This window comes from Rhinoraja longicauda, chromosome 41 (genome assembly GCF_053455715.1).
Source record: "Rhinoraja longicauda isolate Sanriku21f chromosome 41, sRhiLon1.1, whole genome shotgun sequence".
Taxonomy (NCBI): domain Eukaryota; kingdom Metazoa; phylum Chordata; class Chondrichthyes; order Rajiformes; family Arhynchobatidae; genus Rhinoraja; species Rhinoraja longicauda.
In genome coordinates, this window is record NC_135993.1 from 7952271 (window position 1) to 7979142 (window position 26872).

A 26872-nucleotide genomic window follows, 5' to 3' on the forward strand; every position below is an offset into this window, starting at 1 on the left:
TCCGTGTACAGCTATTACGTTGTTAAGATGAACATTCAGAAACCGTGTCCTGTTAATATGTTTTTCAGAGGGTTTAAAGCTCATAAGTTCATAAGCGATAGGTGTAGAATTAGGCCATTCGGCCCATCAAAGTCTACTCCGCCATTCAATCATGGCTAGGGTCGCCAACTGTCCCGTATTAGCCAGGACATCCCGTAGTTTGGGCTAAATTAGATTGTCCCGCCCTTGTCCCGTATTAGTAGGGTTGCCAACTTCCTCACTCCCAAATAAGGGACAAAGGGTGACGTCACCACCCTGCGCCCCACGTGACCTAACCCAGCCAGCGGCCATGTGCTCCCGCTCCACCAATGGCGGACGCCATTGGTGGAGCGGGAGCACGTGGCCGCTGGCTGGGTGAGGTCATGTGGGGCGTGGGGCGGTGAAGTCACCTTGCCCCGTATTTGGGAGTGAGGAAGTTGGCAACCCTAATCATGGCTGATCTATCTCTCCCTCCTAACCCCATTCTCCTGCCTTCTCCCCGTAACCCCGACACCTGTACTAATCAAGAATCTATCTATCTCTGCCTTAAAAATATCCATTGACGGCCTCCACAGTACTGGCAGTGTGTGATGACCTGGGGTGACAGAGAACCCCAAAGTATCCTCAGCATCAACAAACTTGGAACGAGGGAGGTAGAATAGGGAGGAGGGATGTAGTGGTGAATGAAAGGCCTCACAGGAACGTAAATAATATGAGCATCCATGTCATACTGCCTCCCTATAGCTTCAGATCCATTAGGCAACTGAACCATCCTCTCCCCAGCTAGAGAGCGGTCCTGACCTCCCATCTACCTCATTGGAGACCTTCCATCTATTTTCAATTGGGCTTTTCTGGACTATGTCTTTGCACTAAACATTATCCCCCTTTATCCTGTATCAGTACTCAGTGTACGGCTTATAATAATAAAGTATTTATTCACAAAATGCTGGAGTAACTCAGCGGGTCAGGCAGCATCTCAGGAGAGAAGGAATGGGTGGCCTTTCGGGTCAAGACCCTTCTTCAGACTGAAGGGTCTCGACCCGAAACGTCACCCATTCCTTCTCTCCTGAGATGCAGCCTGACCCGCTGAGTTACTCCAGCATTTTGTGAAATAAATACCTTCGATTTGTACCAGCATCTGCAGTTATTTTTGTACACTAATAATAATGTATCGTCTTTTTGTTGACTGGATAGCAATAATAACATGACATTAATAAACTAAACTTTCCCCAGGTCTTTTGTTCTTTACATGATTGTTTTAGAGATGAGGCCCTCTCTCTATCTTTACCGCCATCATAGAAACATAGAAAATAGGTGCAGGAGTAGGCCATTCGGCCCTTCGATCCTGCACCGCCATTCAATATGATCATGGCTGATCATCCAACTCAGTATTCTGTACCTGCCTTCTCCCCATACCCCCTGATCCCTTTAGCCACAAGGGCCACATCTAACTCCCTCTTAAATATAGCCAATGAACTGGCCTCAACTACCTTCTGTGGCAGAGAATTCCACAGATTCACCACTCTCTGTGTGAAAAAAAACTTTCTCATCTCGGTCCTAAAAGACTTCCCCCTTATCCTTAAACTGTGACCCCTTGTTCTGGACTTCCCCAACATCGGGAACAATCTTCCCGCATCTAGCCTGTCCAACCCCTTAAGAATTTTGTAAGTTTCTATAAGATCCCCCCTCAATCTTCTAAATTTCAGCGAGTACAAGCCGAGTCTATCCAGTTTTTCTTCATATGAAAGTCCTGCCACCCCAGGAATCAATCTGGTGAACCTTCTCTGTACTCCCTCAATGGCAAGAATGTCTTTCCTCAGATTAGGAGACCAAAACTGTACGCAATACTCCAGGTGCGGTCTCACCAATGCCCTGTACAACTGCAGCAGAACCTCCCTGCTCCTATACTCAAATCCCCTCGCTATGAATGCCAGCATACCATTCGCTTTCTTCACTGCCTGCTGCACCTGCATGCCTACTTTCAATGACTGGTGTACCACGACACCCAGGTCTCGTTGCATCTCCCCTTCTCCTAATCGGCCACCATTCAGATAATAGTCTGCTTTCCTGTTCTTGCCACCAAAGCGGATAACCTCACATTCTTTGTACAACTAGCCCCCTTCTTACCCGATCTGCCAATTTCTCAGAAAACCCAAGAACCCTGACTATTCTGATCCCAACCAAAGTCCCTTACAAGTCTCTGCCTGAGCCAGCTGCCTACCCCTTTTCCGGGGTTAGGTCCTTGCCCGGGTGGTGTTGGAGAGAGACAATGCCCTATCCAAGGGCATCCTGGGGGATTTCCGGGACCGCTGGGCACCGCAGCGGATTGGAAGCATCCTGGATGGGGATTGTAATATCGTTGTATAATAGTTTCATTTGGTATATTTGTTTGTATGGTATTCTGGTGGTGGGTTCTGTTTGCATTGTAAATATTGTTTTTAAATTATTGAATACATTTTTTGATAATTTAAGAAAAAGTCCCTTACAATCAAGTCCCAAGAACAGCGATGCGATCCAACCCTTTACTGCCTGCAGTCCAACATTTCATAGACTTGTTCTTTCCTCTTGTACCTTTACCTCTGCCTTATACATTTGTGAACCTCTCTGTTGCTCCTGACAAAGACAGGATATTTTTATCCAAACAAATGGCTTCATTTGCCTCATCTCCTATCGAACGTGGCCTCCCCTGAACCCTTCTGTCTGCCCTCTCCGTTAGTCTTTACTACTCCTGTTTGAAGACAACATCTGCAAAGCTAGCAGTGTTGTCTGAAGGCAGCTTCACCAAGAATTCTTCAGCAACCACAGGAATAACCCTTCATCTGGACTGGAAGATCAGCGGTCCATTTCCTGAACAGTTCCGCTTATACCTGGTGTAGTATGTAACACTGACCTGCCTGTCCTACAGGACTTGTCCCACAACACGTTTTTAGTTCTGTTTTAACCGTGAAGACTGGAGAACTTGAGACAATTAACAGAGATGTCTTGATGACAGTGCATGTTACGGTCAAGGAGGTGCTGGACATCCTTTGAAGGCAGATAAACCTGCCAGGCCTGATCATGTATATCCGTGGAACTCAAGCCCTTGTACGGCCTCCTTTCTCTTTCCCTCGTCTTCTGTGCCTTGTCCAAGTTCCCATACGTGTGTGTGTGTGTGTGTGTGTGTGTGTGTGTGTGTGTGTGTGTGTGTGTGTGTGTGTGTGTGTGTGTGTGTGCATGTGTGTGTGTATGTGTGTATGTATGTGCGTGTGTGTGTGTGTGTGTGTGTATGTGCGTGCGTGTTTGTGTGTGTGCGTGCGTGTTCGTGTGTGTGTGTGTTTGTGCGTGTGCGTGTGTTTGTGTGTGTGCGTGCGTGTTCGTGTGCGTGTGCATGTGTGTGTGTGTGTGTATGTGTGACCAGAGGTCTCTGATCTTGAACGAGATTATAGCTAAACGTTCAATCTGCCTGGCAAGCAGCAGGGGGAGCTCTAGTTGATTTAGGGGTGATTTCAGGGTACAGAGAGCAAGTACCCAGAGACACCTGCCCTGCCCTTCCGACTCTGAGCTAAATGAGCACAGGCTTGGGACTAACACTGACCATTTGATCTGCATGGGCTGGCACCATGAGGAAGGCTTATTTAACTATTGTACTAATTGTTCTTCATTTGAGTTTTCACACGTGGAATTACACCCTTTGGCCTAAGCAACGTTAAGGTGGGCACTTTATAACTTGGCCTGGTCATCCATCTTCTCCACCCAGGTATGTAGTGAGTCTGTGAATTCCACTCACCTCCCTGCTCATCCAGCATGACCAGAGTCCTGATCCCGGCATCTTTGCTCTGTTTGAGGTGAGAAGAAAAGACAACGTGAGCGATGGAATATGAATCAATTGGATAGGATACTAAAACCGCCTACAAATCGATAATCCAATCCCTGTTGTAATCCGCTTCAGAGATACACATATAATAAAAATGTCCTGGACTAACACAGGTCAATTATAATAATTAAACCAATTACATGAATGCATTAGTCGTGGAGGTTCAACTCAAACATCACTTAGTTTCTGGCACCTCTCCCACAACATGACTCCCTCTGTACAAATTAGATTCAGGATAGATTAAGTCTGTTTAGAACATCGTTTAGAATAGTGTTGCTGCCTCACAGCGCCAGAGACCCGGGTTCGATCCTGACTACGGGTGCTGTCTGTACGGAGTTTGTACGTTCTCCCCGTGACCTGCGTGGGTTTTCTCCGAGATCTTCGGTTTCCTCCCACACTCCAAAGACATGCAGGTTTGTAGCTTAATTGGCTTGGTATAAATGTAAAATTGTTCCAAGTGTGTGTAGGGTGGTGTTAATGTGTGGGGATCGCTGGTCGGTACGGACTCAGTGGGCCGAAGGGCCTCTTTCCGCGTTGTATCTCTAAACTAAGCTAAACGTCAGATTATTTTTAGATTTAGATTTTTTAGATTTTAGATTTAGAGATACAGCGCGGAAACAGGCCCTTCGGCCCACCGGGTCCGCACCGCCCAACGATCCCCGCACATTAACATTATCCTACACACACTAGGGACAATTTTTACATTTGCCCAGCCAATTAACCTACAAACCTGTACGTCTTTGGAGTGTGGGAGGAAACCGAAGATCTCGGAGAAAACCCACGCAGGTCACGGGGAGAACGTACAAACTCCGTACAGACGGCGCCCGTAGTCAGGATCGAACCTGAGTCTCCGGCGCTGCATTCGCTGTAAGGCAGCAACTCTACCGCTGCGCCACCGTGCCGCCCATAAATGATTCTCACCAGCAAGTATAAGAAAATAACTGCAGATGCTGGTACAAATCGAAGGTATTTATTCACAAAATGCTGGAGTAACTCAGCAGGTCAGGCAGCATCTCAGGAGAGAAACGTCACCCATTCCTTCTCTCCTGAGATGCTGCCTGACCTGCTGAGTTACTCCAGCATTTTGTGAATAAATACCTTCGATTCTCACCAGCAATGTCCTCTTGCAATATAATCACCATTACACTAATTCTAATCTAATTATATAACACTAGAAACCACCTGAAACCAGGTGAGGACTGAAAATGTAATTCAATTTATATATTTTAATTTATAAATATTTATGCGCAGACTTTAGAAGGAGCGTGTATGAAAATTAGGCTGCAATAATGTACTTCTAGTTATCACGTTATCTTTCAGACCTCAAGTACGATGATTTCATTTCAGATAGTTGACTTAACAGAGTCTCTGCAGTCTATATAAGAAGATCCTACCTTGACACGATCTATATATTTGCTTTTGGGTCTGCTCTTGTAGACTTACATGCACCCAAAGAGTGCCAAAGATGGTACTTGCAGGGTGTCAACATAGTAGGGGGTGCCAACTATCTCACTCCCAAATACGGGATAAGGTGACATTACTGCCCCGCTTCCCACGTGACCTCACCCAGCCAGCGGCCACGTGCTCCCGCTCCACCAATGGCGGTCGCCCGGCCCGGGAGGCGGGTTGCTACGCAACCTCCGTTAGGCGGCGCCCGGGCCTCCGGGCCTACACTGTTCGGTGCTAAAATGTCGGAAACCTAGAGTGTCGGGACAGGACAAACCAATTTAGCCCAAAATACGGGATGTCCTGGCTAATACAGGACAGCTGGCAACCCTACTTGCGAGGTATCAACATAGTAAACACATACAAGAGGAAACACAGGGCCTATGTGCAGCCATAAGCAAACACAGACCAGAGAAACAGCAGTCGTAAGTAAGCACGGACCAGAGTAGACAAAGATCCAGATAAATATCAACCAAAGGAACTACACACTTGAGTAAACACAGCTTGACTAAACAGATCAGGTTATCCATGCAGCAAGGACTATGGACAAGGGACTAAGTATAAATAAAGCAAAAATAGCTGAGAACAAGGGAAATGCGACCAAAGTGAATCTAATCCAAAAGCAAACAACTGCAATGCGAGAAATCTGATGCGGAAACATAACATATATGACGTATATGGCAGCATTTGTGGGCAGGAAAACAAAGTTCAGGTTTTGGGTTGATAACCTTTCATTGAAATGGAACTTATTCTTCTTCTGACGAACAGACAAAATATCTGTGAGGCCCCTTCTAATGTATGACTCCATTACAGGCTTGAGATGAATCAAATAAATAGTTTATTTGGTGGTAGGGTGTTGACATGGAAAGAGAGTTGGTTGGCAGACAGGAAGCAAAGAGTAGGAGTAAACGGGTCCTTTTCAGAATGGCAGGCAGTGGCGAGTGGAGTGCCGCAAGGCTCGGTGTTGGGGCCGCAACTGTTTTGGATGAAGGAATTGGAAGTAACACAAGCAGGTTTGCGGATGACACAAAGCTGGGCGGCAGTGTGAACTGCGAAGAGGATGTTAGGAGGTTGCAGGGTGACCTGGACAGGTTGAGTGAGTGGGCAGATGCGTGGCAGATGCAGTATAATATAGATAAATGTGAGGTTATCCACTTTGGCGGCAAAAGAAGGCAGATTATTATCTCAATGGTGTCAGGTTAGGTAAGGGGGAAGTACAGCGAGACCTGGGTGTCCTTGTACACCAGTCACTGAAAGTTGGCGTGTAGTTACAGCAGGCAGTGAAGAAAGCTAATGGCATGTTGACCTTCATAACGAGAGGATTTCAGTAAAGAGGTTCTTCTGCAGTTGTATAGGGCCCTGGTAAGACCACATCTGGAGTATTGTGTACAGTTTTGGTCTCCTAATTTGAGGAAGGACATCCTTATAATTAAGGCAGTACAGCGTAGGTTCACGAGATTGATCCCTGGGATGGCGGGATTGTCATATGAGGAAAGATTGAAAAGACTAGGCTTCTATTCACTGGAGTTTAGAAGGATGAGAGGAGATCTTATAGAGACATATAAAATTATAAAAGGACTGGACAAGCGGATGCAGGAAAAATGTTCCCAATGTTGGGGAAGTCCAGAACCAGGGGGCCACAGTCTCAGAATAAAGGGGAGGCCATTTAAAACTGAGGTGAGAAGGAACTTTTTCACCCAGAGAGTTGTGAATTTGTGGAATTCTCTGTCACAGAGGGCAGTGGAGGCCAAATCACTGGATGGATTTAAGAGAGAATTAGATAAAGCTCTAGGAGCTAGTGGAATCAAGGGATATGGGGAGAAGGCAGGCACGGGGTATTGATTGGGGATGATCAGCCATGATCACAATGGATGGCGGTGCTGGCTTGAAGGGCCAAATGGCCTCCTCCTGCACCTATTTTCTATGTTTCTATGTTTACATAGTTAATAGATCTGTGAGGATAAGCAATCTCTTTCCATCTTGAGTTTCTACTGCAGCTTTCTACTAGATATCTCAAAAGGAATTTTGTATATCGTAAACAGAAAGCTTCTTCAAATATTGGTTTGGCCTCGTTGAAACATTGGTTCTCCAGTCCTGATATCAATCCTCCTAATCAGCCTCACCCAGTAATTTTCAGTCTGAAGAAGGGTCTCGACCCGAAACTTCACCCATTCCTTCTCTCCAGAGATGCTGCCTGTCCCGCTGAGTTACTCCAGCACTTTGTGCCTATCTTCGGTTTAAACCAGCATCTGCAGTTCCTTCGTACACAATTTTCAAGCTATATCCTGGATTCTGGACTACCTCACCAACCACTGAGGTATGTGAGGACAAAGGACCTGGTCTCGGGCAGGGTGGTCTGCAGCACTGGGGTTCCACAGGGAACAGTGCTAGCGCCATTCTTGTTCACCCTGTACACTGTGGGCTTCAGGCACAGCTCTGCAGACTCCTATCTACGGAAGTTCTCTGACGACTCTGCCATCGTCGGCCTCATCGTGGGCAACGAGGACAGGGCCTACAGAGAACTGATCAAGGAGTTTGTGGACTGGTGCCAGCGGAACTGCCTGCGGATAAACGCGGGGAAAACCAGGGAGTTGGTGGTCGATTTCCACAGGCGCAGCCAGGTCCACCCGACACCAGTGAACATCGAGAGGGTGGATTCTTATAAGTACCTGGGTGTCTACCTCAACAATAAACTGGACTGGAATGAAAACACCGATGCGCTATACACAAAGGGCCAGAGCAGACTTTATCTGCTGAGGAGACTCAGGTCCTTTGGAGTGCAGGGGGCACTCCTAAGGACCTTCTACAACACGGTGGTTGCATCGGCCATTTTCTACGGAGTGGTCTGCTGGAGCAGCAGCATCTCAGCGGCGGAGGGGAAGAGACTCGACAAGCTGGTCAGGAAGGCCAGCTCTGTCCTGGGTTGCCCCCTCGACTCAGTGCAGGCGGTGGGAGAGAGGAGGATGATGGCAAAGCTAACATCGCTGCTGGACAACGACTCCCACCCCATGCAGGACACTGTCACTGTGCTGAGTAGCTCCTTCAGTGACAGACTCCTTCACCCCAAGTGCGTGAAGGAGAGATATAGGAGGTCCTTCCTTCCCGCTGCTGTGAGACTGCACAACCAGCACTGCTCCCAGCAGACGAGCCAACAATAACAGCTAAGAACACACGGAAACTGATGACAATTTATGTATCTTTTATTTATAATGAATAATCTCTTGATCTCTTGCTATCCACTTTGCTGCTGTAACACTGTAAATTTCCCCGGTGTGGGACGAATAAAGGAATGTATTATTATTATTATTATTATTACCCATCTCCTATCAGCAAGACGGACAGCAAGAATGGATATAATAAAAAGGAACTGCAGATGCTGGTTTATGCCAAAGATAAGACACGAAATGCTGGAGTAACTCAGCAGGTTAGGCAGCATCAGGCGATGACTGACCACGTGGGTTTCCTCCGGGCGCTCAGGTTTCCTCCCACACTCCACACTCCAAAGACGTACAGGTTTGCAGGTTAATCGGTAAAAATAATAAATAATCTGGAGTGTGTAGGATTGTGCTGGTCGACATGGAGTCAGTGGGTCAAAGGCAGACGCTGGTACAACTCGAAGGTATCACAAGTGTAAGAAAATAACTGCAGATGCTGGTACAAATCGAAGGTAATTATTCACAAAATGCTGGAGTAACTCAGCGGGTCAGGCAGCATCTCGGGAGAGAAGGAATGGGTGACGTTTCGGGTCGAGACCCTTCTTCAACCCAAAACGTTACTCATTCCTTCTCTCCAGAGATGCTGCCTGACCCGCTGAGTTACTCCAGCATTTTGTGTCTATCTTCAGTTTAAACCAGCATCTGCAGTTCCTTCCTACACATTTGGCCAAAGGGCGTGTTTCCACGCTGGATCTCTAAAGTCTGATATGTTCCTACAAGTGTGTGATTTAAAGAAGACTTCCAGCATTTCAGTGCTTGCAGACTTTGGGTGTGTATTTGTGAAGTCTGGCGCTATTTGTCGAAGCCACACTGCAGTGGTAGAGCCTGCAGTGCTCACTGCAGGAGTGGCAGCACCAGCACTCCACATTTCTGCCGCATCACTGCAGGTCTGTGCTGCAATACCAGTGCCTGCCTTCACACTGAAGAGTGTCGCCGTAGTGCGTGAGACGAGGAGAAAGAACTCCCACAGCCTTGGGGGCAGGAAAATAACTGCAGATGCTGGAGTAACTCAGCGGGTCAGGCAGCATCTCTAGAGAGAAGGAATGGGTGACGTTTCGGGTCGAGACCCTTCTTCGGTTTAGTTTATTGTCCCTTGTACCGACGTACAATGAAAAGCTTTTGTTGCGTGATAACCAGTCAGCGGAAAGACAATACATGATTACAATCGAGCCATTTACAGTGTACAGATAAAGTAAGAAATGTTGCTGGAGGAGTAGAGATTTAAAAGTGTGGGGCGATTGTGATATGTGATTGTAGATCTGCTTCTGTGGCTAGTACGCAAATAATCGCCTGGGTTGGGCAATATATTTGATATAGAAACATGGAAACATAGAAAATAGGTGCAGGAGGAGGCCATTCGGCCCTTCGAGCCAGCACCGCCATTCATTGTGATCATGGTCCCCAATCAATAACCCGTGCCTGCCTTCTCCCCATATCCCTTGATTCCACCAGCCCCTAGAGCTCTATCTAACTCCCTCTTAAGGAATTGGAGGGATATGGATTGTGTACAGGCAGATGAGGTTAGTTTATCTTGGCATCAATGTTCAGCACAAACATTATGAGGGGAAGGGCCTGTTCCTGTGCTGTTCCTGTGCTGTACTGTTCTCTGGTCCATGTTATGATCTACTTGAATGGCAGAACACACTGAATGGTGCGGCACAGTGGCGCAGCGGTAGAGTTGCTGCCTTACAGCACTTTCAGCGCCAGAGACCCAGGTTCGATCCCGACTGCGGGTGGAGCAACATATTCTCACCTGGAAAGACTGTTTGGGTCCTTGGATGGAGTTGAAGGGGGAGGTAAAGGGACAGGTGTTGCATCTCCTGCGGTTGGTTTGGGTAGGAAGGGACGAATGGACCAGGGAGTTACGGAGGGAAAGGTCTCTTCGGAACGCAGAAAGGGAGGGGATGGGAAGATGTGGCCAGTAGTGGGGTCCCGTTGTATCAGCGAAACCAAACGCAGGCTCGGCGATCGTTTCACTCAACACCTTCACTAAGTCCGCCTCAACCAACCTGATCTCCCGGTGGCTGAGCACTTCAACTCCCTCTCCCACTCTCAGTCTGACCTTTCTGTCATGGGCCTCCTCCAGTGCCATAGTGAGGCCGACAGGAAATTGGAGGAACAGCACCTCATATTTCGCTTGTGCAGCTTGCAGCCCAGCAGTATGAACATTGACTTCTCCAACTTTAGATAGTTCCTCTGTCCCTCTCTCCCCCTCCCCCTTCCCAGTTCTCCCTCTATCTTCCTGTCTCCACCTATATCCTTCCTTTGTCCCGCTCCCCTGACATCAGTCTGAAGAAGGGTCTCGACCCGAAACATCACCCATTCCTTCTCTCCTGAGATGCTGCCTGACCCGCTGAGTTACTCCAGCATTGTGTGAATAAATACCTCCAACTGCGGGCTCTGTCTGTACAGACTTTGTACGGTCCCGCCGTGACCTGCGCGGGGTTTCCCGAGATCTTCAGTTTCCTCCCACACTCGAAAGACGTACAGGTTTGTAGCTTAATTGGCTTGGTATGAATGTAAATTGTCCCTAGTGTGTGTAGGATAGTGTTAAAGTGCGGGGATCGCAGGTCGGTGCGGACTCGGTGGGCCGAAGGGCCTGTTTCCGTGCTGTACCTCTAAACTAAACCAAACAAGTTCAGTCAACTGAAAAACGGGCTCTATCCTTCTATCCTTCTCTACCTTTCATACAGATACTGAAAATGGCTGGGTTGAACATACAGTGGCATTCGTTAATAAGGACTAGCAATCAGATGCAGTCATTTACTGGAAGTACCCCATTTAAATATTTAAACTAAGAATTTCTCAGTCGGTAATCCACTGAGAGGAGCAAATTCTGTTGGTGAGAAAATATCTCGCCGAGTTCCTTGGCTGCTTGTGTTCTGCTCATTAGTGGGCCCAAAGTGTGGAAGATATGAATAAGTAATGATAGATGACCCAAAACACTGCTCCTTAAGATGTGTGCTGTCCGCAAAATAAAAAATTTAAAAATCCGGCAGGCATATCCAGCCAGGCTTCCAATTATCCAGCTCCATGCCAGTGCTGTCAGATGTAATCAAAGTGAATCACATTTAATTCATTAGCCTGAAAGGCGGTGGGCACTGAGTGAAGGCAAATGCATCAATATTTCCAGACACAGCAAGATCCTGAAAATAAGACCTCATCCAACCTCATCTATTGCATCCGCTGCTCCAGATGTCAACTTATTTACATCGGCGAAACCAAGCGCAGGCTCGGCGATCCCTTCGCTCAACACCTGCGCTCGGTCCGCGTTAACCAATCTGATCTCCCGGTGGCTGAGCACTTCAACTCCCCCTCCCATTCCCAGTCTGACCTTTCTGTCATGGGCCTCCTCCAGTGCCATAGTGAGGCCCACCGGAAATTGGAGGAACAGCACCTCATATTTCGCCTGGGCAGCTTGCAGCCCAGTGGTATGAACATCGACTTCTCCAACTTTAGATAGTTCCTCTGTCCCTCTCTTCCCCTCCCCCTTCCCAGATCTCCCACTGTCTTCCTGTCTTCACCTATATCCTTCCTTTGTCCCGCCCTCCTGACATCAGTCTGAAGAAGGGTCTCGACCCGAAACGTCACCCATTCCTTCTCTCCTGAGATGCTGCCTGACCTGCTGAGTTACTCCAGCATTTTGTGAATAGATCCTGAAAATAATATCGAGATGAATGAATAGTCGGTCTATTGTTGATTCCGTTCGTTCGTACAGTTTAAGAATAAGGGGTCGGCCATTTAGAACGGAGATGAGGAAGAACTTCTTCACTCGGAGAGTTGTGAAGCTGTGGAATTCTCTGCCTCAGAAGGCAGTGGAAGCCAATTCTCTGGATGCTTTCAAGAGAGAGTTAGACAGAGCTCTTAATGATAGCGGAGTCAGGGGGTATGGGGAGAAGGCAGGAACGGGGTACTGATTGTGGATGATCAGCCATAATCACGGTGAATGGCGGTGCTGGTTCGAAGGGCCGAATGGCCTACTCCTGCACCTATTGTCTGTTGTCTATTAAGAGAATATGCCATCAGAGGAGGAGGTCATTCTTTTTCATTGAATGCTGTCTCAAGTTACCATGTGTGGTGGGGAGGAAGTGAAATTGCTGGCTAAAACCGAAGATAGATGCAAAGTGCCAGAGTAACTCAGCGGGACAGGCAGCATCTCTGGAGAAAAGGAGTAGGTGATGTTTCGGGTCGACTCAAGACCCTTCTTCAGACGGAGTTTGTACGTTCTCCCTGTGACTCTGTGGGTTGGTTTTCTCCGGGTGCTCCGGTTTCCTCCCACACTCCAAAGACGTCCAGGTTTGTAGGTTAACTGGGTTTGGTAAAACTGTAAATTGTCCCCGGAGTGTCGGGATCGTGCTAGGAAACGCTGTATCTCTAAACTAAGCTAAAACAAAGTGCTGGAGTAAATCAACGGCAGCATCTCCGGAGAAAATAATGGGCGACATTTCGGTCGGAAACCCTCTTCAGGTTTGGTATCTATAATCAGCGTTAGGTCCGCACTGGGGGGTTTGGAACTGGAGTTGGAAGCCCCCAGGCTCAAGATGGAGGTGCGGGCAAGAGTGGAGGAAACGCACGTGGCTGTGGTAGCATGTCCGGGTTAAAACATTGTCCCAGAGCCGGAGAGCAATAGGAATCACAGAGGGGGAGCAATGAGAGAAGGTCTCGCAGAAGTCAGGGTGAGGAGGAGAACTTCTTCAAAGCAGGATTGACACAAAATGCTGGAGTAACTCAGCGGGACAGGCAGCGTCTCTGGAGAGAAGCAATGAATGGGTGGCGTTTCGGGTCGAGACCCTTTTTCAGACCTCATCAACGCAGGCATACCCTGAGGAAATTTCCCTGGAGAACATGAATAGGTGACGTTTCAGGTCAGGATCCTTCTTCAGACTGACGGAGGGTACCAACCCATAACGTCACAAATCCATGTTCTCCAGGGATGCCGCCTGACCCGCTGAGTTACCCATAATTTAGGGTTTTATTTTTGCAAAACCAGCATCTGCAGTTATTTGTTTCTACAAGTTAACAGAATGGGCAGCAGATAGGGTTGCCAACTTCCTCACTCCCAAATAAGGGACAAAGGGTAACGTCACCGCCCCGCGCCCCACATGACCTCGCCCAGCCAGCGGCCAACGTGCTCCCGCTCCACCAATGGCGGCCGCCATTGGTGGAGCGGGAGCACGTGGCCGCTGGCTGGGCGAGGTCACGTGGGGCGGTGACGTCACCCTATGTCCCTTATTTTGGGAGCGAGGAAGTTGGCAACCCTACTAATACGGGACAAGGGCGGTCCCGTACGGGACAGACTAATTTAGCCCAAAATACGGGACAGTTGGCGACCCCAGTACCAGATCTTGTGAAATTCAATCTTGAGTCCCAGGAGCCGCGATGAGGATTAGTGCCTTGAACGCCCGCTGGGCTTTGCTGGAACAATATAGGAAGATGAAGGCAAAGCAGTCGAGCGTGGGGGAGGGATGGAGAGTTAATGTGACAAGCAAATGGAAGCTCAGGCATAGCCCTGCAGAATGAACACACTTCATTCACTTCGTTGTGTAGTCAATGTCACATTCTGTGGATGTCAAAGGCAGCAGTCTTTCCTCTTCCGTTTGATTAATTGTGCTGCAAGTTTTTGTATTGAAATGAAAAGGAGGGATTTGAAGAAATAATTTTGATACGTTCCAGAGGGCAACTCACTGGCTAGAAGATCGGTGAGAATCACTTAATCAGAGCAATCAAGTTAATTGCAGATCACAAAATCAGTGGGAACTTTTTGGACTCAATCTGTCTGCCTCTGTTTAGCTTCCAGCTAAAAGCTACCGAAGCGTGATGTTGCAGCTGACTGTGAAGCTGCCCTTCAGTCCCTGAAGGGTCTATGCAGTGATAAAGGGAGAAGACTCTTGCAGACTCTGGACACCATCGAGTGCACTCTGCAAACCTTGTAACGTGGCTTTGTCCAGGAGATCAAAGTTCATAAGTTCGAGGAGCAGAATTAGGCCATTCAGCCCATCATGTCAACTCCGCCATTCAATCATGGCTGGTCTATCTCTCCCTCTCAACGCCATTCTCCTGCCTTCTCCCCATAACCCCTGACACCTGTACAAATCAAGAATCTATCAATCTCCAATTAAAAATACCCAATGCTTTGGCCTCCACAGTTGCCAGTGGCAATGAATTCCACAGATTCACCACCCTCTGACTAAAGAAATTCCTCCTCATCTCCTTTCCGAAGGTACGTCCTTTTATTCTCCTCTTCGGATGGTTCACCTTGTCGTGGTGAAGAGGCTCGCGTGCCGCCATGACTCCGAGAGCGATGGCGTCGGACGCACTGGCTTCTGGTGGGGCCACCCATGGCGGTAAGGTCGAGGATGAGGGTCCAGACCAAGAACGATCCAACCTACAAGACACCATCAGCGGACCAGGCGGACGGAGTTATCTTGAACTCAGCGGCTGTGAAGGCGGATGAAGGCTGCAACAGATCTATCAGCTCCAGTTGTCTTGGTTCCCTTGCCACGGGAATTAGTTGATTGATTTGTGAAGGGCCGCGTGCTTCTTGGAGTGCAACATCAAGTACACGTTAAACAAACGCACACACAGGCATCTTCGTTCTGACATCGGAACATCCTCGACCTCGAGGGATAGCCACGACCTTTAATTCTGAGGTTGTGGACTCTATGGTCCTAGACTCTCCCACTAGTGAAAACATCATCTCCACGTTCACTCTATCCAGGCCTTTCGCTATTCGGTAAGTTTCAATGAAGTCAATAGACAATAGACAATAGGTGCAGGAGTAGGCCATTCGGCCCTTCGAGCCAGCACCGCCATTCAATGTGATCATGGCTGATCAATCTCAATCAGTACCCCGTTCCTGCCCTCTCCCCATACCTCCTTACTCCGCTATCCTTAAGAGCTCTATCTAGCTCTCTCTTGAATGCATTCAGAGAATTGGCCTCCACTGCCTTCTGAGGCAGAGAATTCCACAAATTCACAACTCTCTGACTGAAACGTTTTTCCTCATCTCCGTTCTAAATGGCCTACCCCTTATTCTTAAACTGTGGCCCCTGGTTCTGGACTCCCCCAACATTGGGAACATGTTTCCTGCCTCTAATGTGTCCAACCCCTTAATAATCTTAGACGTTTCGATAAGATCCCATCTCATCCTTCTAAATTCCACTGTATACAAGCCTAGTCGCTCCAGTCTTTCAACATATGACAGTCCCGCCATTCCGGGAATTAACCTAGTAAACCTACGCTGCACGCCCTCAATAGCAAGAATATCCTTCCTCACCAAAACTGCACACAGTACTCCAGGTGCGGTCTCACTAGGGTCCTGTACAACTGCAGAAGGACTTGCTGAGTGTTTACAGCATTTTCAATTTTTCTCCCAGATTTTCAGCACTTGCAGTTTTATGATTGACAATGGGTTAAACGTAGCCGGCTGGTTGCTAAAAGCCGAAGGCGTGCGTTCCAGTGCTGCAGAGAACGCCCGGAGAAAACATTGACTTGCAGTTATTAGTCTACTGGTGATCCTGAAAGGTTCATGAATATTTTACTCATCCCCATCTCAACGTTCTGCTGAGGAGGTGAAAGTAAGGAGGCAGTGGCAGATGATGATATAATATTCTGCAGCGTGACACCGGGGGATGCTGAGTGGGCCGCAAGTGAAGACTGCCATTTTGTTTATTCCTAACTTTAAATGTCAGCCCTGCCTCCCATGCATTGAGTTACTCCAGCATTTTGTGTCCACCTTCAATGTAAACCAGCATCTGCAGTTTTTTTCCTGCATAAAAAGATTCAGATACTCGCACGCAAGATTCCATTAAGGTTGGGACATCGGCATTTCTAGCGAGAACACAAGATGGCTGCTGGCAGTATAACTTGATCCCATGAGAAACGCAAGGCCCGGGCTACCTCCACTTCCACTGCAGCACCCATCCACTTGTGTCCTACGTGTGGGCGTGCCTTCCGGGCCCGGATTGGCCTCACCAGTCACTTCCGGACCCACAGTCACCAATCCACCAACTGAAAGTGAAGCCATGGTCATCTTCCAACCCGAAGGACGAACAACAACAACAACAACTTGATCCCATGAGAAGCAAAGAGGGTGAACAAAATGTGTGCACTTAATCCCCGTGACTTTAAGTAGAAGGAGGTCCTACTGCAGTTGTACAGGGCCCTGGTGAGACTGCACCTGGAGTATTGCGTGCAATAAGTTTAGTTTAGTTTAGGGATACTGCACGGAAACAGGCCCTTCGGCCCACCAGGTCTGTGCCGACCAGCAATCACACTACCACCATCCTGCACACACTAGGGACAATTTACAATGATACCAAACAAACTAGTCTACAAACCTGCACGTCTTTGGAGTGTGGGAGGAAACCGGAGCACCCGGAGAAAACCCACGCGGTCACGGGGAGAACGTACAAACTCCGTACAGACAGCACCCGTAGTCAGGATGGAACCCGGGTCTCTGAAGCTGTGAGGCAGCAACTCTACCGCTGCGTCCAACGAACGGACAAGTTTTGCATAAGAATGACTGTAATTGTTGTCATGGAACTTTGTAATCAGAATCTTTTTTCGTTGCTCCTCCACAAATGTGGACTGTCAGGGTGTGGGGTATCATTGACATTGAGACTGGTGGTTCATGCTTTCAAGCTTTACATCTTCAGCTTTAGATTATCAGACAAGATTCAGACACTGTTAGACACAAAATGCTGGAGTAACTCAGCGGGTCAGGCAGCATCTCGGGAGAGAAGGAAAGGGTGATGTTTCGGGTCGAGACCCTTCTTCAGACTGCTACTCCACTGAGTAACCCGCTGAGTTACTCCAGCATTTAGTGTCTACCTTCGATTTAAACCAGCATCAGCAGTTTTTTTCCTGCATAAAAAGATTCAGAAACTAGCGCGCAAGATTCCATTAAGGTTGGGACATCATCGTTTCTAGTGAGAACACATGACGGGAGCTGGCAGTATAACTTGATCCCGCGAATGATCGGCGTAACAGGTGAGCAGCATTTGAAGGCACTAGGCCTGTACTCGCTGGAGTTTAGAAGGATGAGGGGGGACTTGTGGGGATAAATGGGTCCCTTTCAGAATGTCAGGCAGTGACTAGTGGGGTACCGCAAGGCTCGGTACTGGGACCGCAGCTATTTACAATATACATTAACGACTTGGATGAAGGGATTAAAAGTAGCATTAGCAAATTTGCAGATGATACAAAGCTGGGTGGCAGAGTGAACTGTGAGGAAGATGCTATGGGGTTGCAGGGTGACTTGGACAGGTTGTGTGAGTGGGCGGATGCATGGCAGATGCAGTTTAATGTGGATAAGTGTGAGGTTATCCCCTTTGGTGGTAAGAATAGGAAGGCAGATTATTATCTGAATGGTGTCAAGTCAGGAAAAGGGGACGTACAACGAAATCTGAGGGTCCTAGTGTATCAGTCACTGAAAGGAAGCATGCAGGTACAGCAGACAGTGAAGAAAACCAATGGAATGTTGGCCTTCATAACAAGAGGAGTTGAGTATAGGAGCAAAGAGGTCCTTCTGCAGTTGTACAGGGCCCTAGTGAGACCGCACCTGGAGTACTGTGTGCAGTTTTGGTCTCCAAATTTGAGGAAGGGTATTCTTGCTACTGAGGGCGTGCAGTGTAGGTTTACTAGGTTAATTCCCGGAATGGCGGGACTGTCGTAAGTTGAAAGACTGGAGCGACTAGGCTTGTATACACTGGAATTTAGAAGGATGAGAGGGGATCTTATCGTAACATATAAGATTATTAAGGGGTTGGACACGTTAGAGGCAGGAAACATGTTCCCAATGTTGGGGAAGTCCAGAACAAGGGGCCACAGTTTAAGAATAAGGGGTAGGCCATTTAGAACGGCGATGAGGAAAAACTTTTTCAGTCAGAGAGTTGTGAATCTGTGGAATTCTCTGCCTCAGAAGGCAGTGGAGGCCAATTCTCTGAATGCATTCAAGAGAGAGCTAGATAGAGCTCTTAAGGATAGCGGAGTCAGGGGGCATGGGGAGAAGGCAGGAACGGGGTACTGATTGAGAATGATCAGCCATGATCACATTGAATGGCGGTGCTGGCTCGAAGGGCCGAATGGCCTCCTCCTGAACCTATTATCTATTGTCCATAAGTCAGGCAGCATCCGCGGAAAGTGAAACAGTCTGGGACATTTCCACCTGGGAGAAAGGTTCTGGCTGTCTACCCTATCTGTGCCTCATCATTTTCGTTTAGTTTAGTTTAGTTTAGTTTAGAGATATAGTGTGGAAACAGTCCAGCGAGCCCAGCGATCCCCGCACACTAACACTATCTTACGCACACTAGGCACAATTTACAATTATACCAAGTCAATTAACCTACAAACCTGTACATCTGTGGAGTGTGGGAGGAAACCGAAGATCTCGGAGAAAACTCACGCGGTCACGGGGAGAACGTGCAAACTCCGTACTGACAGCACCCGTAGTTGGGATGGAACCCGGGTCTCGGGTGTTGCAAGTGCTGTAAGGCAGCAAGTCTTGCGCTGCGCCACCAATTTTATAGACATCTATCCCCTCAGCCTCCAAAACTCCAGAGGTAACAATACAAGTTTATTGAAGTTAACAATACAAGTTTGTCCAAGTCTTCTCTTAAACTTATTCTGGTCTAAAGACTGGGGAAAAAAAGAGTTAATTGTAGATAGCGGAGAAGGTGGGGGAGGGGAATGGGTACAACAAAGGAATCAGTCCTGTGTGGGTGAGACCAGATGACTTAATGTGAAGAAGAGTCTGAAGAAGGGTCTCGACCCGAAACGTCACCCATTCCTTCTCTCCCGAGATGCTGCCTGACCTGATGAGTTACTCCAGCATTTTGTGAATAAATCGACTTAATGTGGATGTTCAGTAGTAATTAAGATCAGATTCGGCTTCTTTGTCTGTGTGATGTGTTGCTAATGGTAAGGTTGTGAGACATGTGTGGCCAGAGGAGGGGCCAACAAAAAAATGGCAAAAAAGGGAAAGAGAATTTAATATATTGTTGCCTGTGACTTATTTTCTTAGATCAGAGTAAGATAAGCAGAAGACTTGAACAAACTTGGATCAGTTCAATAAAGGTCTGAAGAATGGTCTGTCTAAAGGGCTCGAAGGGCCGAATGGCCTCCTCCTGCACCTATTTTCTATGTTTCTATGTTTCTATGTTTTCTAAGAAGGGTCTTGACCCAAAACGTCACCCATTCCATCTCTCCCAAGATGCTGCCTGACCCGCTGAGTGACTCCAGCATTTTGTGGAGTAACCTAGACTCCGGACAGTCTAAGTCCGGAGGCCCGGGCGCCGCCTAACGGAGGTTGCGTAGCAACCCGCCTCCCGGCGGGCGCCATTGGTGGAGCGGGAGCACGTGGCCGCTGGCTGGGTGAGGTCACGTGGGGCGCGGTGAGGTAGTTGGCACGGTGGCGCAGCGGTAGAGTTGTTGCATTACAGCGAATGCAGCGCCGGAGACTCAGGTTCGATCCTGGCTACGGGCGCCGTCTGTACGGAGTTTGTACGTTCTCCCCGTGACCTGCGTGGGTTTTCTCCGAGATCTTCGGTTTCCTCCCACACTCCAAAGACGTACAGGTATGTAGGTTAATTGACTGGGTAAATGTAAAATTGTCCCTAGTGTGTGTAGGATAGTGTTAGTGTGCGGGGATCGCTGGGCGGCGCAGACCCGGTGGACCGAAGGGCCTGTTTCCGCACTGTATCTCTAAATCTAAAATAAATCTAAACCCTAGTGCTGTATGATTCTATGACTCTAAGTGGGTACTTAATGGGTCGAGGGAGGGTTGGTGTGTTGAAGAACCTGTTTCCGTATTGTGTAACTCTGCCAGTTAGGGAGAGTGCAGGCTGTGATAGATGTATTGTGCTTTTCTCAAATGATGCCATGAAATTTTTATGACATCTAAATAGTTTAACATCTCCGCTAAGAATGCCAGTGACATCCCTGATGTACCTTTGGGTGTTTACCCCATTGAATACAATCATCTCTTTTATTTAGCTGTGAAGGTAACTCCCACAACCCGCACAACTGGAAGTGTGAGTGGAGTTACAACATAGCACGGTTTGGGTGAAGTGTTGGTAATTGGCATATGCACTGTGTATGAGGACCCGGCAGCAACAGTGGTGTGGCGGCCGATGATGGTGCCGGCTCGGGTTGCCAACTATCTCACTCCCAAATACGGGACAAGGTGATGTCACCCGCCCCGCGCCCCACGTGACCTCACCCAGCCAGCGGCCACGTGCTCCCGCTCCACCAATGGCGGCCGCCCGGCCCGGGAGGCGGGGCCTAACGGAGGCCTACAGCGTTGAGGCCAACAATGCCGGGACCTATAGCGTCCGGGCCTACAGCGCCCCCCGGGCCTAATAAGAGACAAGGGCGATCCCGAATGGGACAAGCCAATTTAGCCCAAAAACGGGATGTCCCGGCTCATACGGGACAGTTGGCAACCCTAGCGCCAACCAACGGACGAGGGCGGGTCATGTGGAAGTGAGGACGCTGCTGCTGAGGGGGGGATGGAATGAAGGAGGACCTGGCGTGAGGGAGGGGAAAGAACAATGGACAATGGAGGACCTGGGGTGGGGTGGGGGGACTGCCGTGGATGAGGGGGGAGGGGGGGAAGAACAAAAGGGGGGGAGGTTTGTAACTTTCTAAGCGCCCTTTATGGGTGACTATTTGCATACCTTGGCAAGCAAAGAATTTCATTGTGACTTGTCATGTGACAATAAATTGTTCAATTCAATTCAATTCAATATAGATAAGTATTTGATAAGTCAGATGGACTAAAGGGCCTGTTGCTGTACAACTCTGTGACTTGAATCTGTGCAGTTTTGGTCTCCTAATTTGAGGAAGGACATTCTTGCTAATGTGGGAGTGCAGCGTAGGTTCACCAGGTTAATTCCCGGGATGGCGGGACTGACAAATGATGAAAGAATGAATCGACTGGGCTTATATTTACTGGAATTTAGAAGGATGAGAGGGGATCTTATAGAAACATATACAATTCTTAAGGGATTGGACAGGCTAGATGCAGGAAAAATGTTCCCGATGTTGGGGGTCCATAACTAGGGGTCACAGTTTAAGAATAAGGGGTAGGCCATTTGGGACTGAGATGAGGAAAACGTTTTTCACCCAGAGAGTTGTGAATCTGTGGAATTCTCTGCCACAGAAGGCAGTGGAGGCCAATTCACTGGATGTTTTCAAGAGAGAGTTGGTAGAGATCTTAGGGCTAACGGAATCAAGGGATATGGGAAGAAAGCAGGAACGGGGTATTAATTTTGGATAGTTGCAAGGACAGCCAGGGCTCATGGGAGGGGAAAGAAAGGGGGGTGGGGAATTTATGGGGTGGAAAAGGGAGAGGGGATGGTTTGTAGAGGTTATCCAAAGTTGGAGAATACAATCTTGAAAATGCTCTTCCCATCCAATGTTACAATGGTGACCCACTGAACCGTTCTGTAGAATGCAGCAGGGTTGCGTGAGCTGCGATCAGGGTTGTCAAGTCAAGTCGAGTTTATTTGTCAGATACACAAAGACGATGTGCAGTGAAATGAAAGTGGCAAAAAAAAAAATTACAATTACAGCATATAAAATTAAAATTAATACAGAAAAGAAAATTTAGTCCCTGGAGTTATAATAGTTAACAGTCCTAATGGCCTGTGGGAAGAAACTCCGTCTCATCCTCTCTGTTTTCACAGCGTGACAGCGGAGGCGTTTGCCTGACCGTAGCAGCTGGAACAGTCCATTGCTGGGGTGGTAGGGGTCCCCCATAATCTTGCTTGCTTGGTTGGAGAGATCTCTCTCACCCAGTGAGTTGGTTGGCAATTTTATCACCGCAGCTTGGACCAGTAAACTCATAGACAATAGACAATAGATGCAGGAGGAGGCCATTCAGCCCTTCGAGCCAGCACCGCCATTCAATGTGATCATGGCTGATCATTCTCAATCAGTACCCCGTTCCTGCCTTCTCCCCATACCCGCTGACTCCACTATCCTTAAGAGCTCTATCTAGCTCTCTCTTGAATGCATTCAGAGAATTGGCCTCCTCTGCCTTCTGAGGCAGAGAATTCCACAGATTCACAACTCTCTGACTGAAAAAGTTTTTCCTCATCTCAGTTCTAAATGGCCTACCCCTTATTCTTAAACTGTGGCCCCTTGTTCTGGACTCCCCCAACATTAGGAACATGTTTCCTGCCTTTAACGTGTCCAACCCCTTAATAATCTTATACGTTTCGATATGATCCGCTCTCATCCTTCTAAATTCCAGTGTATACAAGCCTAGTCGCTCCAGTCTTTCAACATATGATAGTCCCGCCATCCCGGGAATTAACCTAGTAAACCCATGCTGCACGCCCTCAATAGCAAGAATATCCTTCCTCAAATTTGGAGACCAAAACTGCACACAGTACTCCAGGTGCTCATGCAGAGAAACCTTCCTTCCATGTATACTGAGCGATGCTTCATTGAAAAGGTTGCACAGAAACAGGGAACTGCAGACGCTGGTTAATACACAAAAGGACACAGTGCTGGAGTAACTCAGCGGGTCAGGCAGCATCGCTGGAGAACATGGATCGGTGATGTTTCAGGTCGAGACCCTACTTCAGACGAAGGATCCCAATCCAAAACAACACCGATCCATGTTCTCCAGAAATGCTGCCTGACTCACTGAGATGCTCCAGCACTCTGAGTCCTTTTGTGCAGGAAAGGATATCATATTTTTAATAAGGCACCTTGTGACGATGCAGAAGATGAACATTAACTTAGTTAGTTTGGAGATACAGTGTGGAAACAGGCCTTTCGGCCCACCGAGTCCACACCGACCAGCGATCCCCGCACACTAACACAAGCCTACGCACACTAGGGACAATTTACACTTTACCAAGTATACAAACCCAAGCCAATTAACCTACGAACCTGTACGTCTTTGGAGTGTGGGAGAAAGCCAAAGATCTTGGAGAAAACCCACGCGGTCACGGGGAGAACGTACAAACTCCATACAGACAGCACCCGGACAATAGACAATAGACAATAGGTGCAGGGGTAGGCTATTCGGCCCTCCGAGCCAGCACCGCCATTCCATGTGACCATGGCTGATCATTCTCAATCAGTATCCCGTTCCTGCCTTCTCCCCTGACTCCGCTATCCTTCAGAGCTCTATCTATCTCTCTCTTGAATGCATTCAGAGAATTGGCCTCCAGTGCCTTCTGAGGCAGAGAATTCCACAGATTCACAACTCTCTGACTGAAAAAGTTTTTCCTCATCTCTGTTCTAAATGACCCACCCCTTATTCTTAAACTGTGTGGCCCCTTGTTCTGGACTCCCCCAACATTGGGAACATGTTTCCTGCCTCTAACGTGTCCAACCCCTTAATAATCTTATACGTTTCGATAAGATCTCCTCTCATCCGGAGACGGGATCGAACTCAGGTCTCTGGCGCTGTAAGGCAGCAACTCTACCGCTGCACCACCGTGAGGCCCTTAATGATCCAACAGCCTTCTTTATTGAGTGTGCATGTTATAAAATACAGATTGATTCAGTGAATTACTAAAAATGGAAGTGCATCATGATGATCAATCAAACACAAGTATTTCTTGCTTCCTGTCTAACAAGTAATTGGTTGCTGGTGCATTGGTTAATTGGTTAATGGAGTCGCAAGGTTACCGACTGTGTGTGCACTTAAGTTAATTGCAAAATCGGGTAATTCCTTTTGAGATTTTTGCTCAGTCAGTCTTCTCTGGGAGGTTCTCTGTCTGGCTCAGGTTGTGACCTTAAATGTTCTTCTTACCGTGCTCTGGCAAGGCACCAGGATTTGCTGGTGAGTGCATTTTTAATTTTCCATTCCTCTGATCAGTGCTTTCGACAGTAAAGGAAGCAAGCAGGACAAAACAAAGAGCGACATGAACTGTCCAAAACCAAACCCCATTGCTGTTATTAATAAAAACACAATGCGTAGAGAAGCCGTTAACTCGGAACTGAAGAAGTGTCCAGGGCCTGAAGTCAAGAGCCAAGAGTGTTTTATTGTCACATGTCCCGAAACACAACAATAAAACTCTTACTTGCAGCAGCACACTAGATATGTGCATACCATAATAAACACCAACAAAGGACGAGACACTGTGGTGGATGTTTATGTCAAATTTTTATGCAGTTGTGTGTCTTGTTGCTTTTTGGTATGACTGTATGGCAAATCAAATTCCAGCATTGGGTGCATGTGGGTTTAACGTAAGTGCGTGTGTTTGTGTATGTGCAGGTGTGTGTGCATGCGTGTGCATGTGTGCGCGTGTGTATACGCATATGCATGTGCGTGTGTGCATGCATGTGTGTGCGTGCACGTGCGTTTGTGCGGGCATGTGTGTGTGTGTGTGTGTGTGCATGCGCATGTGTGTGTGCGTGCGTGAGTGGGCGCGTGTGTGTGTGCATGTGGGTTTAAAGTAAGTGCGTGTGTTTGTATGTGTGTTGTGCACGTGTGTGTGTGCGGGCGCGTATGCGTGTGTGGGCGTGCATGTGTGTGCGTGTGTGTAGACGTGTGTGGGTGTGTGCGTGTGCATGCGCATGTGTGTGTGTGTGTGTGTGCATGTCTCTTTGCGCGCACTTGTGTGTGTGTGTGCTGTCCACTGATGTCCGTTTTTCTGTCACCAGCAAGTTTTGACTGGTGCCATAGGAGCTCCTGCTTTGAGGTTTTTTTTTGTAAACTTTCCTTTAAAATGTACTGCGGCCTCGAAATGCACAGGTACGAAGATGCATCATTAACTGGGATATCTCAACGTGTAAAATAAAGGAAGGTTGCAAATACTGTACCTCCTCCACCAGTTGCAGCATGCGTCGAGTGCTCTCCAGGGACTGCAGAGAGAGAGAGAGAGAGAGAGAGAGAGAGAGAGAGAGAAACAGAAAGTTAGATCACTGAAGATAAACACTAATGCTTCATTTTACCAGTAATTTAATAAAAATACAACTCAGCGCATCAGAGGGCTGCGGATAACTACTCTGTATTATTCTCATATCCATGCTACCAAATCCAGAGTCTGAGAAGATGTTGCCAGCACAACGAGTATATAATATAAGAAAATAACTGCAGATGCTGGTACAAATCGAAGGTATTTATTCACAAAATGCTGGAGTAACTCAGCAGGTCAGGCAGCATCTCAGGAGAGAAGGAATGGGCGACGTTTCGGGACCCGAAACGTCGCCCATTCCTTCTCTCCTGAGATGCTGCCTGACCTGCTGAGTTACTCCAGCATTTTGTGAACGAGTATATAATGATAGAGATCAACAATACTAGGAAGAGACCACAGAAGATGTATGCCCTAGCAGGTACGCCAAAGGGAGAGATCCTAAATTGAAAATATTCACCAACCCAAAGATAATGGAGAATTCAGGAGATTTTGTTTGACATCCAGACGAAGATGATTATGTGAAACAAGCTGCAGGGTTGTTGAGATTGATGTCCTTTAAAGAGAAGCTAGATAAACACTGGAGTAAGGCACAGGAAAACACCTCACTGTGCCCTGTCACCCAATCCCTTCACATCTTCCATCCACTCATCACTAGGGGTGCCAACTATCTCACTCGCAAATAAGGGACAAGGTGACGTCACCGCCCGTTACCTCACCCAGCCAGCGGCCACGTGCTACCGCTCCACCAATGGCGGCTGCCCGGGCCGGGAAGCGGGTTGCTACGCAACCGAGTCGTTAGGCGGTGTCCGGGCCTACACTGTCCGGACCTACAATGTCCGGGGCTACACTGTCCGGACCTATAGTGTCCGGGCCTACACTGTCCGGACCTACACTGTCCTGACCTACAATGTCTGGACCTATAATGTCCGGGCCTACACTGTCCGGGCCTACACTGTCCGGGCCTACACTGTCCGGGCCTACACTGTCCGGGCCTACACTGTCCGGGCCTACACTGTCCGGACCTACAGTGTCTGGACCTACAGTGTCCGGGCCTACACTGTCCGGACCTACAGCGTCCGGGCCTACACTGTCCGGGCCTACAATGTCCGGTCTACACTGTCCGGACCTACAATGTCCGGGCCTACACTGTCCGGACCTACACTGGCTGGACCTACAACGTCCGGGCCTACAGCATTCAGGCCCACAGCGCCCCCCCCCCCCAGGCCTAATAAGGGACAAGGGCGGTCCCATACGGGACAAACCAATTTAGCCCAAAATACGGGATGTCCTGGCTAATACGGGACAGTTGACAACCCTACTCTTCACCCACCCCTCCCCATTCTGGGTCCTCTGCTTTTCACCCCCCTTTCTTTCCCTTCTACCCACCCTCCTCTACATTTCACTCCCTACCTCCCTCTATTATCCATTCCACCAGTTGCACCCTTTTGGCCTCCACT

At 48.2% G+C, this 26872-nt stretch overlaps 1 protein-coding gene across 1 annotated transcript in view; it reads right to left on the bottom strand.

Annotated features, from left to right (window-relative positions):
• LOC144611666 (synaptosomal-associated protein 25) overlaps positions 1 to 26872 on the bottom strand; it is a 70272-nt gene that overhangs the window by 20118 nt on the left and 23282 nt on the right. The window contains exons 3-4 of the mRNA XM_078430870.1: positions 25321 to 25362; positions 3785 to 3833 (exon numbers count right to left, since the gene is read on the bottom strand). Of these exons, the coding sequence (XP_078286996.1) occupies positions 3785 to 3833; positions 25321 to 25362 (91 nt within the window). The remainder of the gene's footprint in view (positions 1 to 3784; positions 3834 to 25320; positions 25363 to 26872) is intronic.